The 17,408-nt window shown below is 35.5% G+C and overlaps 3 protein-coding genes across 4 annotated transcripts; 1 reads left to right on the top strand and 2 right to left on the bottom strand.

The window, feature by feature from the left end:
- Positions 1-3,022: 3,022 nt before the first annotated feature.
- Positions 3,023-9,357, bottom strand: LOC135847195 (cathepsin B-like cysteine proteinase 4). Its single transcript, XM_065366645.1, has 6 exons — positions 9,224-9,357; positions 8,890-9,138; positions 8,602-8,814; positions 8,336-8,495; positions 8,124-8,240; positions 3,023-3,513 (listed from the first exon to the last, which is right to left on the bottom strand). Exons 1-6 carry the CDS (start codon positions 9,353-9,355, stop codon positions 3,311-3,313), a joined length of 1,074 nt encoding a protein of 357 aa, XP_065222717.1. The 5' UTR covers positions 9,356-9,357; the 3' UTR covers positions 3,023-3,310.
- A 34-nt stretch (positions 9,358-9,391) lies between these two features.
- On the bottom strand, positions 9,392-13,739 carry LOC135847196 (hypoxia-inducible factor 1-alpha inhibitor-like). Of its 2 annotated transcripts, none has more exons than XM_065366646.1 (6): positions 12,232-13,739; positions 11,925-12,160; positions 11,685-11,833; positions 11,468-11,613; positions 11,227-11,397; positions 9,392-11,149 (listed from the first exon to the last, which is right to left on the bottom strand). In XM_065366646.1, the coding sequence occupies exons 1-6, from the start codon at positions 12,343-12,345 to the stop codon at positions 10,994-10,996; spliced, it is 972 nt and encodes a 323-aa protein (XP_065222718.1). In that variant the 5' UTR covers positions 12,346-13,739; the 3' UTR covers positions 9,392-10,993. The 2 variants fall into 2 exon arrangements, with proteins under 2 accessions (XP_065222718.1, XP_065222719.1); XM_065366647.1 differs by having other exon boundaries at positions 12,218-12,356.
- Positions 13,740-14,075: 336 nt separating this feature from the next.
- Positions 14,076-17,118, top strand: LOC135846238 (uncharacterized). The gene is made up of 7 exons (XM_065365220.1): positions 14,076-14,287; positions 14,638-14,842; positions 14,921-15,018; positions 15,102-15,534; positions 15,612-15,700; positions 15,772-16,177; positions 16,250-17,118. The coding sequence occupies exons 1-7, from the start codon at positions 14,155-14,157 to the stop codon at positions 16,929-16,931; spliced, it is 2,046 nt and encodes a 681-aa protein (XP_065221292.1). The 5' UTR covers positions 14,076-14,154; the 3' UTR covers positions 16,932-17,118.
- The last annotated feature ends 290 nt before the right edge of the window (positions 17,119-17,408 follow it).

The raw sequence follows: 17,408 nt of genomic DNA on the forward strand, positions 1-17,408 counted from the left end.
GAACTTGATGTCGAAAAAATCGATATTTCAAAAGCTTTGCATTTAGGAGTCGAATTGATGCTGGAAATGGATTCCTCGTGCCCGAAACCCCCATTGACGACCCTTCCAACACCTCACATGTTCATACATACAAGGGATCGGGAGAAAAATTCAGAATGTACGACAGTGGCGCTATCTGTAATGTAAGGAAGTGAACTAACTGTTCGAAAAGAGAACATAAACTATGAAAAAAATGATGCAGCGCTTCGGACGGCCAAAATAGGTACTTCTTTTGTTGAAAGGGGAAAACAAGGTGAAATAACTAGACGTTAAAGTGCACTAGTTTTTTTTCCGGTGCAAAAACTCGGAAGCCGTCGGGTATTGTCGGCGGTACTTCGTTCAACTTGTATTTATCATTTGATCGTCAATTCGTCAGATAATCTTCCCCGACACTGGTTATTCAAATTCAAATTTTTGATGTCAAGTATTTTCGGTTTCTTTTTCCAAAACTAAAGCCTAATACTAATGATGTTCATATGAACTTACTTGATAGTTGATGTTGATTGAAAAACCACTGTCACTACGTACAGAGGCGAAGATTATTGACAAATTCACCGCGAACATAGAAAGAAAATATGAAAAAACAGTAAACAAGTTGAATTACTTAGGTAGATTATTACGTATTTCCGAGCTTTTGACAATTGTTTTTCAACTCATATATATTCCAAATTTGCGTACATATGTTTCGTGGAGTATGTTCAGTTGATGAATGATATGTATGTATCAACACTATCAGGCTTAACTTTATTAAAAAACCACCTTGAAATGATGATAAGTGATCTATATAACGATTAATATTATGGAAAATGCATGCTGAATAAGTAATCAAGTAATCATATTACGTAGTTCATAATGGTATTTTATATTTTCACCTTTATAAAGCAGAACAGAGTTACAGAGTTATCATATCAGTTATCACACTAGAGAAATAGAACAAGTCGAACGAAGTATTTCCGACTGTACCCGATGACTTCCGAGTTTTTGCACCGGAAAAAAAAACTAGTGCACTTTAACGTCTAGTGTTGAAACTACCTTTTTTCTATACCGAAATCCGGATTACAAAAGAACTTCTCGTTTTCACCGCCTGAAGCGCTGCATCATAAATATAGAGAATCATTCTCCATTAAAGAGTTGTTTCTCCTTTCAAACTACAGATAGCGCTGTCATCGCGTTTCCAAAATCGAGCTTTTTGGCCGAATTAAAGCCAAATAGGGTGTACAAATAGTCGATTATTACAAATGCAGCATCACTGATCATGTCAAGCTCGTTTATTTTAAGTGTCAAAGCTTTTTTGTACCTGAAAGTTCAACTTTTCTGAAAAAAAGCTTCATTTCATGAGGAACTTTGAGCTTTTTGGCAGTACCAACACAGGAAATGGATTCCACGCCCCTCAAAACCCCTGCATTCGGACAGTTCGTACAGTCTAAAAAGCTCTCTAAAGCTCAGAAAATCGATTCAAAAGTTCAAGTATTAGGAGTATCGAACCTCCTAATATCCCATATTCACCTAATGAAATTGGTCTCATTCAGCTTCTTTTATATTCAAAAATGATAAAAATTGGAAAATTTGTGCTTATTCAAAATTGAGCTTTTCAGCAGAATGAGAACCAAATAGCCTGTACGAATAGTCGATTATGACTAATTCGGTATCGCTGATCACGTCAATCACGTTAATTTCAGTCGATCGAGCTTTTTTCTACCTGAAAGTTTGAATTTTATGAAAAAAAGCTTCATTTCAGAGGGAACTTTGAGCTTTTTGGCCGAACCAATACCAGAAATGAATTCGCCGTACCCAAAAACCCCCTTATTCGTTCACTTTGTACAGTCTAAAAAGCTCTCTAAAGCTCACAAAATGGATTCAAAAGTTCAAGTATTAGGAGCATCGAACCTCCTAATATCCCATAATCTCCTAATGAAATTGGTCTCATTTGGCATCTTTTATTCTCAAAAATGATCAAAATTGGAAAATTTGTACTTTTTCAAAATTGAGCTTTTTTGCAAAATGAACGTCAATTAGGGTGTACGAATAATCGATTATTACTAAATAGGCATCGCTGATCACGTTAATCACGTTTATTTCAGTCGATCGAGCTTTTTTGTACCTGAAAGTTCAAATTTTATGAAAAAAAGCTTGATCTCGGAGGAAACTTTGAGCTTTTTGCAAGAACCAACGCCAGGAATGAATTCGCCGTACCCAAAAACCCCCTCATTCGTACACTTCGTACAGCCTAAAAAGCTCTGTAAACCTCGCAAAATGGATTAAAAAGTTCAAGTATTAGGAGTATGGAACCTCCTAATATCCCATATTCTCCTAATGAAATTGGTCTCATTTAGCTTCTTTTATACTCGAAAATAATAAAAATTGGAAAATTTGTGCTCTTTCAAAATTGAGCTTTTAGACTAAATGAAAGCCCAATAGAGTGTACGAATAGTCGATTATCACTAATTGAGCATCGCTGATCACGTCAAGCTGGTTTATTTCAAGTGTCGAAGCATTTTTGTATCTGAAAGTTCAACTTTTTTGAAAAAAAGCTTCATTTCACTAGGAACTTTGAGCTTTTTGCTATTTTCAACAACGGAAATGGATTCTCCGCCCTTCAAAACCCCCTTCTACGTTGAGTTCGTAACGTCTAAAAAGCTCTCCAAAGCTCGCAAAATCGATTCAAAAGTTCAAGTATTAGGAGCATCGAACCTCTTGATATCCCATATTCTCCTAATGAAATTGGTCTTATTTCGCATCAATATACTATGAAATGATCAAAAATGGAAAATATCAACTTTTCCAAAATTGAGCTTTTTGGCCGAATGAAAGCCAAATAGAGTGTACAAATTAGTCGACTATCACTAATTCTGCATCGCTGATCACGTCAAGCTCGTTTATTTTAATCGTCGAAGCTTTTTTTGTACCTGAAAGTTCAACTTTTTTGCAATATTCCAATTTTGATGTACTGGCGTCATAATATTGTAACGAATCAACGAATAAAATAATTTGAAATATTTAATTTCGATAATTTAATGACGAACGAATTTCCTTCGATGTACGTTTTTAAATGTAGGTATAATTATTTAATACACGATTAAAGTATAGATATCACAGTTTAAAATACTTTTTAGATCGATTCTAAAACGATCCAAGCAGTTCTAAAAAATACATCAGAACTGAAAATTAAAAAAAAAAAACCTCAAAATTTTTGAACGATCAACTAAAATACAACGGAGTTAATCGAATGACAAAATTACAAACATGAATACCTACCGCATGCATACTCATTTCAGTATGGCACAGGACAAATTATATATTTACCAAATTCGCATTTACTTTTAGTTCGATGTATTCTGAATGTGCCTTTTTCACCCCAAGATGTACCCCACGAGTTGGCAACTAACCAGAAATCGGTTCCATTTTGAGTTCCCCAGCCAATCAGACGCACGCCATGGTCGCCTAAGAATTCACCTGTCACGTGTTGATAGATACCTGCGAACAAAACAGTTACAATGTCATTATTATACATTTAGACAAAATAATGTTCCATTCGAATTGAAGAGTGATATTCCAAAACTCGCTTTGTCCATTTTCACAACTTTTCAGGAGAAAGGAAAAACCATTTTCCTTTAAATGGGTAAATTGGCTTTTTAGGCGAGTTTAACACTTTATTTGGGTGGATTTATGAAATAGGAGTGTAGGTATACAATACACTTTATCCACCAGATACTGCTAAAAAAATTTCAATAAATATGGACAAAGCGCGTTTTGGGATATTATTCTTTTTTAAATTTTCAGTGAATTGGCTATTTAGGGGAGTTTAACACTTCATTTTGGTAGGTTGATGATGTAGGAATGTGAGTTGATACTTCATCTATCAGATACTGCTGAAAAATGCACTTTGATAAAAATGGACAAAGCGAGTTTTGGAATATCACTCTTCATTTATACCAAATCATCACGAATACTTAATGCACTTGAGATTATTATGAAACAATTAAGTTCCAAGCTTAATTTTTTAAAAATGTAATTCTAAATCAAAATCATCAAGAAAAAATTTATTCTAAAAATCACAAATTAAAAAAAATTGCTATAAAAAATTAGCATTTGAAATAATCACAAAAAAGCTCCAAACTATTTGCAAACTAAATCATCAAAATATATTCACTTCAGAAGACTTTCAACTCAACTGTAACCTTTTTACCTACTGTGCCTGTGGCCTTTAAGTTCTTAGCTGAATTTTAAAAAAGGAAATTCTTAATCACCAGACAAAAATTTATTCTAAAAATTACCAAACATTTTTCTAAAAATTACTACAAAAAAATTTCATTTGAAATATTTACAAAAAAGCTCCTGATTAAGTAAACCATCATTCAACAATAAATTCTGAATCACAACAAAAAATTCACTTCAAATCAAGAAAAAAGTAAATTTGTTATGGGCCAAAAAAAATTAAATTCATCAATTTCTGTACCTGGAACCTGAACCTGAACCTAAACCTAAACCCGAACCCGAACCCGAACCCGAACCCGAACCCGAACCCGAACCCAAACCCAAACCTGAAATTGTGTTTGGGTCAGGGTGGCCAATCCATCTCCCTCTCCCCCCCATTCCCCTTCACATCCATTGTCATCTAGTACTTTGAAATTAAACCCTCAGCACCAGAGATGGAACGATTACCGATTATAATCGATTATAGTCGATTATAATCGGTCGATTAAAATAATCGGATAGCATCGATTAATCGGCCGATTAATCGAATCTTGGCGCTACCTATATTGTACTAATATTTCAGGCTTTTTCATTGGTCAATGGTTAAGTTGCAATGGGCCAAGGTACCGATCGTTCCGCATGACGTCATGTTTTGCTGCGTTTGGCCGTCGATGTGGTCGATTAATCGATTATTTCCAATTATTTTGAAGAAAATCATCGATGTAGCATGGATTATAATCAATTCCATCTCTGCTCAGCACCTAACGCGATTTCGAAAAATAAGCACAACCCAATTTTTAAAAAAAGCACAATGCAAATTCAAAAGCAAAACATGATTTTAAAAAAAAGCACAACACGATTTTGAAAAAAAGCACAAAGCAATTTCAAAAAAAAGCTTCACACAATTTCAAAAAAAAGCACAACACGATTTTGAAAAAAAGCACAAAGCGATTTTGAAAAAAAATCACAACGCAATTTCAAAAAAAAGCACAACCCGATTTCAAAAAAAAACACAGCGCGATTTTGAAAAAAAAGCACAACACGATTTTGAGAAAAAACCACACAATTCCGAATACACTATGCTATTCTGAAAGCTCCAGAGCACAACAGACAATGGGATATTGTATCTCGAAAGCATAATGCGACTCCAAAAGCACTTCAGTACTGCTACTGACACTGAGAGAACCTCTTGGGAGCACAGCAAAATCACAAATGACTGGCGGGATTTGATTCAGAAAGGGTAACCACCTGCTTTTGTTGTCTAGGTAGAGTAGGTACTGAACATGTGTAAATGAAACGCCGGCAGGTGTTCTAAAAACATTTCTCAAAATTGAACAATGGAGAAAATTTTATAACCCCTGTGGTGTTACATTTAGGTATAGTGAGACAGATAAGCGAATACAATGGATCATTGAATATCAATAGGCCACAAATCACTTTGATTTATAACTTTTAGAAAATAACCTTTGAAATTTTTAAAATTGAACAATACAATAATTGAATTCATTGATTGAATAAATGACCTATCAAGATTATACTGACTGATATGATAACAACAACTTATGATCTTTTTCACAAGAATTGCTAAAGCAAATGCAGAAAATCCGACACTGCACATGTCAAAACTGTGGGTGGGGCTTACTTCCAAAATACAACAACCTCCCTCCAGTTTTTAGCATAAATTTCTTGTTGCACGCTAGCAATCCTTGCAGAAAAGATTGCAAGTTGTTGAAACCTGGACTGATGACTGTGACTGGACCCAAAAATGCTCACAAGACCGAGTGGACCGTACTGGACCTGAACCTATTCATGTAAATATCAACCAAACAGATGGCCCTCTTCAGAAAAAATACCAGAGACAGACCGAGACCAAAGACCTTTCTAAAAAATCTGACCAATGACTGTGATTTGGACCTTGGAACCTTAGTTACGTCCAATTTTTCAAATTTTTTAATGTCATTTGTCATTTTAGATGCATATTTCGAATAAATTACCATTATGATTCAATTGCTTTCCAAGTTTCAATGTTCTGAAATCAAATATCCCATTTTTCAACTCATCTAATGTGTTGAGAAGTTTTTTTCTTTCTGAAAAATGAAGACCGTTTTTTGGGCCTGGGCTGACACATGACCTGGATAAAAATTTCTGACCAGGACTGGACTGGACCAGACCAGACCAGACCAGACCAGACCAGACCGACCTTCAAAGACAAAAAATGTAGAACAGAATGACCGTACTGGACCGTTTGAAAGCTCCAAACAAAGACCTTGATTTTGGAGCAACTGCAAAACCTGAGTGGTCCTACAAGCTTATAAATCCCTGTCTAGACTGAAATGGAGCATTATTGAAACAAAAAAAAAACCCTGATGAGTAAAAACATCAAAAACCTGAACTCACTGAATCAAAAAAAGCCCAGAGAAATTTTTTTTGCTCAGTAATAGTGCTTTCAGCTTGTCCAAAGATCAGAAGCAGCAAAAAGCAAGAGCTAAAAGCCGGAGAAATCCGATATTTTCAAGATTTTTGGAAGCTAAAAGAAGAAAATCCAAGCTTTATGAATTATAAATTTGAAAGCCACAGCCAGCCAAAAGCTTTATTTTTACAGCTTTCTGGAAGTTTTAATAATGTGTTTATTATATTTTGCTCAATTTACAGTCTTGCTGTTTCAAATTTCAAATTTTGCGCAATATTTTGAAATTATCATTATTTAATTCAAAAACTTGGAATATTAAATCTAATTGTTAGAAATGTTTTGAAAAACATGTACGAGTAGGTTAAAGTCAAAAATTCAAAATCAGAGCCCGGAAGGGAAGCAGCTGAAAGCATAAAGCTAAACGCGGTGAAAAGTCGATAATTATTTTCAAGATTTTTGGGAGCTAAAGAAAGCTAATGTAAGCTTCATAAATTTAAAAGCCAAAGCCATTGGCCATAAAACCGTTTTACCTGAAAAATTTGAAAATTTCTTTTCCATTGTTTTAATTTCAAAAATTTAAATTTTATTTTTTGAAGGTTCCTTTTAAATTTATCAATTGAGGTGTTTCATTTATAAAATGAGGCAAATAAGCGAATGAGTGTTTTGACAATTTCTACAAAAAAAAAACAGGATTTTACAAGTCAATTTGAAAAAACAAACAGGACTTTTACAACAGAAATAATTAGTCTGACCTTTTTTGGGAAAATTTGCGAAAAACAAGACTTTTTATTGAAGTTGGTAGACTAGGTAAAAAAAGAGGACTTTTTATTATGACACAATATGGAACTAATGCAACATTAATTTCAACAAAAAGGGACCTTTTGAAAATGTTGACAAAAAAGCTCCCTTTTCGGAAACATTTGCAAAAAACAGGACTTTTTATAGAAGTGTAAACAGAAAACCGTACTTTTTGACAATGTTGGCATAAAACTGAACTTTTAGGAAATCTATGAAAAAAACAAGATGTTTTTGTCAATTCTGGCCAAAACCAATACTTAATTAGGTGATTTTAAATAAATTTTAAAAAAAGGGTTCAAGATAACCTGAAAAATCCGGTGAACCCTAAACCGAGCCCTAGAAATCCAAACCTCAAATCTGACCAAAATTTCGTTTCTCAGAGGCAAGGAAGGATTTGAGGAAATTCCAAATGAGTAAAAGAGCATAATAATTTTTACTCTCTTTCGATTCTTCTGTTTGTTAAACTTTGAAATACCGATCAGGTGTGTCTACCTGGGCCAATGATCAGGTTGCTCCCTTTGTATAAGAGGTTCCCTCAGCTTTATGCCTCCTTTTCCAATATTCTTTCTTAGACAATTTTGTTGTTCACAAAGTCTTTCCAGCCATTGGATTTACAACACAAGGATAACCTCGCCTTCATTCAGATATTCAAAACTTACTAACGAATCAAAATTCCACGTACCTGATTTATAGTGAATGAAATCTTCGTATACTTTCATCGTCGCGATGCAAGATCCATTTTTCATCAACTCCGTTTTCACGACAGATTCTTTGTCCGGCATCAAATAAGCATCATCAACTGAAAAGCAAAGAACACAAAAAAATCAAGATTTATACAAATGAAATAACCAAGCACAATTCTGTACCTATTCATGTGAATTTTAATCGACTTACTGAAATATTTATCATATTTATAAGCTGAACGGTACTTCGAGTTGGAGCATTGGTTTCGACACTTTTGAGTTTTGGCGTCTTTCGTCGAATACGAACATTTAGCTTGCCCGTCAGTGCCATTTGAACTTGAACATGGTGCAAACGAGTATGGCATGCAACCCTGTAACGTATTTACCAAGCGTTATTCTCAAAATCGATGGTCTAATTTGTAAAATAAGATCGAACCCCAGTTCCATTCATTAAATTCCGAAGCAAAATTCATTCACCTCTTTAGAACCGTATTCTCCTCCGGTCACTATTCCTTCATCTTTCAGAAAAAACATCGCTTCGACGACATCGCCTCCTTCACACCCGTTGCCATTCTTAGATTTACAATCGCTACAGCATCTCATCATATCTTCAGCTGATAAAGGCTGCTTATACTTTCCCCTTGAAGCGATACAAAACCGATCCGAGAGCACCGACGCCGAAGACACAGCCTGCCAACAAAAAACACCAGATTAATATCAATTCTTACGAACATCGTGCTCAATCAATCAATTAAAAAAACATACCCAGCAACTTCCACATCCTGCCTGATCCCTGATCAGCGATATTAAACGTCTACAAGCCGGTCTACCTCTGCGCATATCATAATTTAGAGGAATACGCGATTGGCGCGACTGACTCGATTTAAACATCGAGGAAAATCCACTCACGAACGACTTCTTTAATTTGTGGAGTTTCTTCGAGACTAGTTTAATTCCCAGCTTGTTTTTCCATTCCTTGAGGTGAAATGCAGTCATCGTTGGACTATAATCAGCCTGAAATCATCACCAAAAAAAAAATCAGCTTACTACATAAAAAATACACCAACATACTCCAATTCATAAAAAAATCCTACTTTACCTTCCACGAAGACTGAACCGAATTAATATACTTAATTTCATTTTCAATCTTAGAATCGTCGAATGCGGCGACATTATAAATAAATATCGAGATGCTAACAAATAACGAAACAAGAAACAAATTACAAGCCATTATTGTACATTACTAAATTAAACACTGAAGTCGAGCGTAGTTTTAGTTATTTATTTATTGTGACAATTACGATGAAAAACACCATAAAAATCTCAAGATTTGGTGTTTGAGTCATGATACTTGACTATCTACGCCTCTAATATTACATCTTATAAGTATAACAAACAAAGGATGGAAAATATTTCCGCGTATGTAATAAAAAAATGGGTTGGTTCAATGGTAAAAAAAAAAAATGAAAAAAATAATAATAATAAAAACTCGAAAATATACCAATCAAAACACTCACAATTAACAGTAGAATCATTTCCCAGGTTCACAGCCTCCTACGTTGGTGAAACCTGGATTTGAAATTTAATCCAGGGAGGCAAAACGTAATCAAAAAAAGGGCTTGTATTGAACTTACACTTGAAACTTTTCAACTTGAATGACATAAACCTTGACAGATAAATGTCGTAAAATAAATCACTTTCGATTTCGATAAAAAAAAACAATTCGAATTGAAAAATAAAAAAACCCACAAATTCTTATCTCAAATGCTGAAATCATTTCAAAAAATAGAATTTTGAGTTGATCCATCTCCTCAATTTGTAATCTCATCGATTTCTTTTCAAACATCGCCGAAAAATGCGTTACAAAAATTGATAAAAAGGAAGCACACGATTTTCTCAGATAAACTACACTAAACGAATCCCATCATTTTCAGCCAATTCGACCCTCATCGCTTGACTTTCACAAAATTCACTCCAGACTGATTCATCTGTCACAAAAAAAAAAATCACTAAAATCAAACAGAAAAACATCGAATCAAAAATCACTGGAAGACTTCATTTTGGACCGTACAGTAGACATCTTTAAATACCCAAATTAGTTCAAATTTGATTCAGTTTTCCCTCGAGGAGAAAAAAAAGCTGATATGGACGACAATTGACACGGAGACACATTCGCCAACTCGAAGATTCACTCTTCAAAAATATCTTCATCTTCGAATCAAACGATAATTTCAAGATCATTTTAGGAACCAATGATAAATAGGTAGCTCTTAAGATAAGATAAAAAGCCATAGGTACAGTTTTTAAGACGAAAAAATATTCAAAATACTGATTAACTTAACATTAAATAACATACCGTATGCGACACGAAATTCAATACTACTACACCGTACGATTAAAATATTCGACAAAATGATGTGGTAATCAATGGGGCGAGGTTAAAAATACCATTACACGCGAACGACTCTCTTTTTTCATTAAAAAAAAAAAAAAAAAAAAAAAAAAACGCCTTAAAAACTAATCTAAAAAATACTCAATAAAAATTACATAATATAAGAAAGCTATTGCACGAAAATTTGTACTCGTACGTGACTATCTTATCACAATGACTATTCAATAAAAAGGTGAAAAGCATTAAAAATGACTTTTTCCCACAACCAGGGCGATCATTAATTAATTTAAAAAAAAAAAAAAAAAAAAAAAAAACGATTAAATTGCGACGTAAAAACCTTATAAATTAAATCACAGACGAGATTAGAAAACATATTAATCATCTTGCTCGTGATTCGAAAAAAGCGTCAATGAAATACCGTCTTTTTTCCCTCTTCTAAACGGTCCGAACGTGAATGAAGAAAAATGGTAGTACAGATCAAACGATATATCTTCCTTCGATTATCGTCCTCAATAGAGGACCGATATCATCCGGGTCACCGAGCGCTTCTCTGAGCATTTTTTCAACGTTTCTCATGATGGCCACTTTTTGGTGATCTTTCAAAGGGTAGACTATTTGACCCGTAGGAGGAGCCTGGAAAAATACCCACGTAGCTCAGATATTTGGCAACGTGTATAAATAGAATATTATGCAGAAGGATATGGCGATACCTTGTACCAGAAATTAATAGACATCGTGTAATCCGCTTGAATGAGCGATTCGACGTGATGAAACCAGTACATAGGAATATAGAGCACTTCACCGGGCTCGATAATGGTTTCGAAACCGGATAAGTTCTTAAATCTAGGAAACTTTTCGTAATCTGGGTTCTCGAAATCGATCTAAACAAAATGAACTCGTCAACAGTCAGAACTAATTAGTCTAATGAGCGAAATAATAGTAAATCCATACTTGGGTTTGTCTATCGTAAGGATGATGAACGGGATGTGGATAAAGGTTCTCGAATTGTGACGGTTTAAATAACATTATCCTTTTGTATCCTCTTAGCTGAGCGTAGAAATTCTGCTGTTCGTCGTAATGGCAAGGAGTAACATTACCTGCACCGAAAAACACTCGGACGTTTACAAACGAACTATTTAAATCGATAACATTAAATAAAATAACTCACCCTCCATCGCGATAAGTAATAAATTCGATGTAAGAGGACCCCAATTATTCTTCGACGTCTTATCTCTGAACCAATCCCAATTAAACTTGACGAAATCTTGAACCACACTAACGCCGACCGAATTATCCAACACTTGTTGAAAATAATACCTGCACAGGGCAAAATAAACACATCTCAGTACACGAATACTCGAATTAATTCGTTCGCATGCACTTTCCGGCTACTTTTTTCGGTACTTGCCTTTCTTCGCCTTCTTTCCAGTTCTTCATTTTATCGACGAACTCTTCGAATTTCATTTGCACGCGTTTAGTCAACGGTTCGAAATCGCTTTTCAATTTCTTCTCGTCGTGGTACTTGAATTTATGATCTTTCGATATAATAACGGTATATTTTCCGTTCATTCTCTCCTTCAGGTAATCTAAATCCCATACTTTGGCACTATCCACCAGGTTACTTCCTTGGATCACAATCGGTTCCTGAAACGAAACAGATTGTCACAATGACGATAATCAACTCGAAAACGTTATACTTACAGAGATATTCTTACGTTCGCGGTGATATAATCGTCGATTTTCGAATCATCGAACGACAGTTTAGGTATTTTTTCCAATTTAATGGGATATTCTCGCAGTTGACTTTCGTTGTACGAAGGTTCGCCCATAATAATTCGAACGCATGCGAATTTACCTCGGTTAGATTAATTCGACGATTACACCAACGTAAAAGAGGTACCGAGCATTTTAAATTGGAAATTTTCTCGCAGAATTTATCATGTTTGATTTTGAAAAATAATTTGAAAAAGAAAAAAAAACGAAACACAAACTAGGGCTCTATATAAACCAGGTGAGCGCATCCACCATTTTGTTCCCTGAAGTGATAACGAACCAGTAATTATGCATACAATTTCTTATGTAAAAAATGCAATTTTTTAAATTGTTCGCGAGTTTGGGTGAACTGTTATGCAGTCTTAAATTAAAGACAATAAAATTCCCTATCGATTGATGTTAAATTTTGATCATTTCGCGTAAAAATAAGGATTTTATGAATATTTCTATTTTACTGATTTTTGCATACTACGTACGTCATCTTTAAAGTAAAAATACTCGAAATTTTCAGTGGACACATAGGTATTTTATTACAGTAAAATGTTCGTTATTTTATCCTCTTTAAAATGAGCTATTACCGAAAGCTCTACATGCAACCGTTCAAAAGTTTTCGAAGTTGAAAGTTGCGAAAATCAGCTGCGGGCAGTAAGTATTTGACTTTGAACAAATTTTACTCAAAATTTTCAACGGACACATGGATATTTTAATACAGCAAAATGTTCGTAATTTTATCGTCTTTAAAATGAGCTTATAACGAAAGTTCTACCTCTCATCGTTCAAAAGATCTTGAAGATCAAAGTTGCGGAAAGTAAAATACTGATCAAAACTAAGTGACTGATAACAGTGATAACACAATTTGACCACTTTCCGCAACTTTGAACTTCAAAAACTTTTGAACGGTTGAAGGTAGAGCTTTCGGTAAACAACCATTTTAAAAAGGATACAATTACGAACATTTTGATGTATTAAAATACCTACGTGTCCACTGAAAATTTCGAGTAATATTAGTTCAAAGTTCAGTACTTACCATCCGCAGCTTGTTTTCCCAACTTTCAACTTCGAAAACTTTTGAACGGTTGCATGTAGAGCTTTCGGTAATAGCTCATTTTAAAGAGGATAAAATAACGAACATTTTGCTGTATTAAAATACCTATGCGTCCACTGAAAATTTCGAGTATTTTTAGTTTAAAGATGACGTACGTAGTACGCAGAAATCAGTAAAATTGAAGTATTCATAAAGTCGTTATTTTTTCATGAAATGATCAAAATTTAACATCGATCGATAGGAAATGTTATTGTCTTTAATTTGAGACTACAGGTAAGTTCACCCGGACTCGCGAACTATCGAGAAAATTGCATTTTTTACGTGAGAAATTGTATGCATACTTACTAGTCCGTTATCACTCAGGGAACAAAATGGCCGATGCGCTCACCCACTTTATATAGAGCCTTACACAAACAAAACAACACTATCACGGTGCCTGCGTAATTTTCCAACGGATCGTTTTTCTGTGGAATTCGATAAATGATCGGCGACAATTCATCGAAATTGAATATCGTTCGTGATTTCATTCATCGAACGTTAATTAATTATTTTCAATAAATTTTAAACGTATTACGATCAAATTAATTGGAAAAATTCTAAAAACAATCAAAATTTGTAAAAAATTGCGAAAAAAACCAATTTTCCTGCAAATAAAAAATTAGATAGGTTCGAAAGATAGGCACTTTCACAATGCCTCCACCATGAAGCTAAAATGCCTCCACAATTTTTTCGTAATCAAAACACTCACGCACGTGACCGTGAAATAAAAAATGTGGAAAAAGGATAAAAATCACCGCAGTTTTTAGAAGAAAAGGATCAAATGGACCCAACAACGTATAAAAATATACAATTACAAGATGAATTACTCCAAAGTCAAGTCTTATTCAGCATCAAAGACGGTATCCAAATTGCATTCCGCACCGATGAAGCCACCGCTAGAAAATTGGACGATGGTATGTGTTTAAACGTTGACTAGATTACTTTCATCGATTACATCGGTCGCTACGATGACTGTTGTCGCTTTTATGACGACGATGGGAGCTTTTGGAATCCATCGATGGGATCTTCGATTAACTGAAATGGCGCAAAGTTGCAAATTTTTGAATAATCATTGACTATTTCCCGAACTCTTTAATTGAAGTAAAATAACGTAACAAATTGCAAATGGCACGTGTTCGAAGCGTTTCAAAACAAATCATCGCTATAGGGTTACTCAAAACGTCTCGATGGGAGATAACTAATTTATAGATTATATTTTTGAACCGTACGATGAATTAATACGATGTTCGTTCTGTTAATGTAGATGATGTTTTGAAATGTTATCTACGAGCTGTGATACAAGGAAAGTTACTTTCACGTTTCGGTATCGACGACTCGACGAAAATCGATACACTCGACAGATCGGGAGTTTTCGATGAAAGTAGACCCATCGCATATCTGAGTATTGCCGTTGGACCCTCCAAACTTGACCAAGGTGTAGAAGAATTAGCTTGCTTCGAAACCGACGAGTACGAAAGATTAACTATAAAAATGAGCAATTACGTAACTGCAAACCGATACTCATCTAGTCAATTTATCTTCCATAGACTAGGACAGCAACTCGAAGCCGAAGAAGAACCTATCATCATCGAAGACACGTCCAATTCGTGGATCTCAAATCAACAAGTACCAGAAATAGTCGCAGGTTAGTAAACCCTCTAGAATAAACCAACGGTGCTTCTTTTTATCTTCTCTTATCAATTATCATATTATTATCTATTCGATCAGGTCCGACGCTACGATGGAATTCCGAAATGACCAGCCAACTGATCCAAATCAGAGGCGACATGGATCGCGAATTCAACCGAGCCAAGTACAAATTCCGCCTGTGGGAGCAAGTAGCTCACAAGTTGAACACCACCCTTCTCAACGTCAGCGTATCGGCCAAAGACTGCGACGATAAATGGCGCAATATCGTCGCCACGTATCGTAAAAATATCGATAAACTCAAACAGTTCGGCGAGAGTAACGTCAGATGGGAGTATTTCAACGCGATGGATAATATTCTCAAAGGCAGCAAAGACCTCGCCGATCCAACCAACGATAACAACAACGGCGAAAGAATGGCTAAATTAAGATACTCGCTGGACGAAACCTTTAATCACAAACAAACCGGCTGTAATACATTAATGTCCACCGACGACGTCGAAATCGTCGACATGTAAAGTATTCCATTATCTAAATACCCCCTCCCCCTTCACCAATTCGCTCATTAAACTATGTGATCTTCGTTTACAGCGGTGATACTGCCTCGGACGAAGAGATGACCTACGCAGAAGACGAAGAATGCCCTCAAAACTCCATCATCACCAGAAAATTTACCAATGGTAAACGATCCTCCGCCATTCGAACCGTTCAAACTCCAACGTTTACTAATCTGCTGTTTTTTACTCTACAGAAAGACGTATATGGACGACTGAAATGTGCCTAATGTTATTCTATCTGCGCTGGAAAGCGGATTCGAAATTGTTAGAAAATTACGACAAAGATCAACTATGGAGATCCATTGCTGGTGAAATGAACGCCAAATTCTTCACCGATTTCAACGCCGAAGAAGTAGAATCGGCTTGGAAATACTGCCTGATGACTTACGATACGAATTTAGAGAACCTGAAATCCAAAGGAGTGAATACCGTCAAATGGAAGTATTTCGCTGTGATGGACGAGTTGAGAGGAGGCACTAGCGAAATATCCGATATCTGCGTACCTCGACCGGGTGAAAAAATGCTCAGAAAATTCATCAAAATTAAATCCAATAACGAAGTGTCCGAATCGTTTATACTTCCGGATAACGACGTTTTAAGGTACCCCTCTCTTTCTCTCTCTCCCCCACAATAAATTTCAATCTATTTCTTAACCAGTTTTTTTTCCGACAGTTTCTCAAACGCCAACACAGTAACCGAATCGATGAAAGACAGCGACAGCGAAGACGCAACCTTCACCTTAAACAGTAGCACCATCTGGACCAAAGACATGGTCAAAACGTTAATCTTCCTCAAAAAACAAATCAACGAAGACATCTCCTGCGCTAAAATATCTCGCAAAAAGCAATGGCTCGTCATGGCTCGTCGTTTCAGAGCGCTGAAAAACATCAAATTAACCGAAGAAGCGTGCGAAGAAAAATGGCGCAACTTACTGCGAACCTACAAGAAAAACCTACTAAGGGTCAAGAACCGTGGAGCCACCGTGAAATGGCCATTTTTCTGGCAAATGCGAGATATCGTAGGGAACAGCGTGTTACACGATACCGATAATAATAAAAGACTGCTTTCGGATAATTTGTCGTCTAGATTGAGCACCGCTTCTACGTCGTCTATGTCCAAGCTACCGGTATCCGGTATCGGTATGGGCGGCGATGACTACGACGACGAAGATATGCTCGATGATCGAACCAGTATCCAACTAGATACGCTGTTAACCTCGGTCAACGACTTGAGGCATAATCAAAATAGAATACTTCACGAAATGGATACGCACAAGAAAGCTTTGCAAGAAGTACAACAGGAGCAAGTTAACATCAAGTGTTTACTAACGCAGCTGCTGCAGAAGTTCACGTGATAATGATTTTAGTCTCGATTTTATATTTTTCATGTACCCGGGTTCTCTCATTTTATTTATTTTTTTTTTCTTCATGTACTCTGTGTTCGATTTTATTTTTCTTTCTTCTTTGTCACTTTCAATGCTTTCATTGTGTCATGTCATGTCGTGTAGTAAAATAAATGATCATTTTTTTACGTTTTCAGAACTTCGTTTTCCAATAAAATAAACGAAATAAGATTTCAATTTTCAGAAGAGGAGGGGGTGGTGAAATACCTAGTTGACTTTTTGAAATAAACACGAAATATAAATGAGGAGACACGTGTTGAAAATTTAAATAATGGGAACAAATTACACTCGTTCAAAATGGGAAAGAGAAAGTAGTGGGGAATTTTCAGTTGACGTGAGATCATTTTAGAATTCAGGGTCCCAATTTATTTCTTTAGAGCACAGAGTAAAGTGATGAGAGGAGGGGCAGGAGTACTATGCAATTGAAGA

Source organism: Planococcus citri, chromosome 5 (assembly GCF_950023065.1).
Source record: "Planococcus citri chromosome 5, ihPlaCitr1.1, whole genome shotgun sequence".
NCBI classification, from domain to species: Eukaryota; Metazoa; Arthropoda; class Insecta; order Hemiptera; family Pseudococcidae; genus Planococcus; species Planococcus citri.

What these genes read in the sequence shown, in the direction of transcription:
- LOC135847195 (XM_065366645.1), bottom strand. Translation starts at nt 9,355, where the DNA reads ATGGCTTGTAATTTGTTTCTTGTTTCGTTATTTGTTAGCATCTCGATA. An exon ending in CAGGATGTGGAAGTTGCTGG is followed by an intron (nt 8,815 to 8,889) that starts GTATGTTTTTTT and finishes TTTTGTTGGCAG; the next exon opens with GCTGTGTCTTCGGCGTCGGT. An exon ending in GAGAATACGGTTCTAAAGAG is followed by an intron (nt 8,496 to 8,601) that starts GTGAATGAATTT and finishes AATACGTTACAG; the next exon opens with GGTTGCATGCCATACTCGTT.
- LOC135847196 (XM_065366646.1), bottom strand. Translation starts at nt 12,345, where the DNA reads ATGGGCGAACCTTCGTACAACGAAAGTCAACTGCGAGAATATCCCATT. An exon ending in CTTACGATAGACAAACCCAA is followed by an intron (nt 11,398 to 11,467) that starts GTATGGATTTAC and finishes CATTTTGTTTAG; the next exon opens with ATCGATTTCGAGAACCCAGA. An exon ending in CTATTAATTTCTGGTACAAG is followed by an intron (nt 11,150 to 11,226) that starts GTATCGCCATAT and finishes GTATTTTTCCAG; the next exon opens with GCTCCTCCTACGGGTCAAAT.
- LOC135846238 (XM_065365220.1), top strand. Translation starts at nt 14,155, where the DNA reads ATGGACCCAACAACGTATAAAAATATACAATTACAAGATGAATTACTC. An exon ending in GACGTCGAAATCGTCGACAT is followed by an intron (nt 15,535 to 15,611) that starts GTAAAGTATTCC and finishes CTTCGTTTACAG; the next exon opens with CGGTGATACTGCCTCGGACG. An exon ending in CCGGATAACGACGTTTTAAG is followed by an intron (nt 16,178 to 16,249) that starts GTACCCCTCTCT and finishes TTTTTCCGACAG; the next exon opens with TTTCTCAAACGCCAACACAG.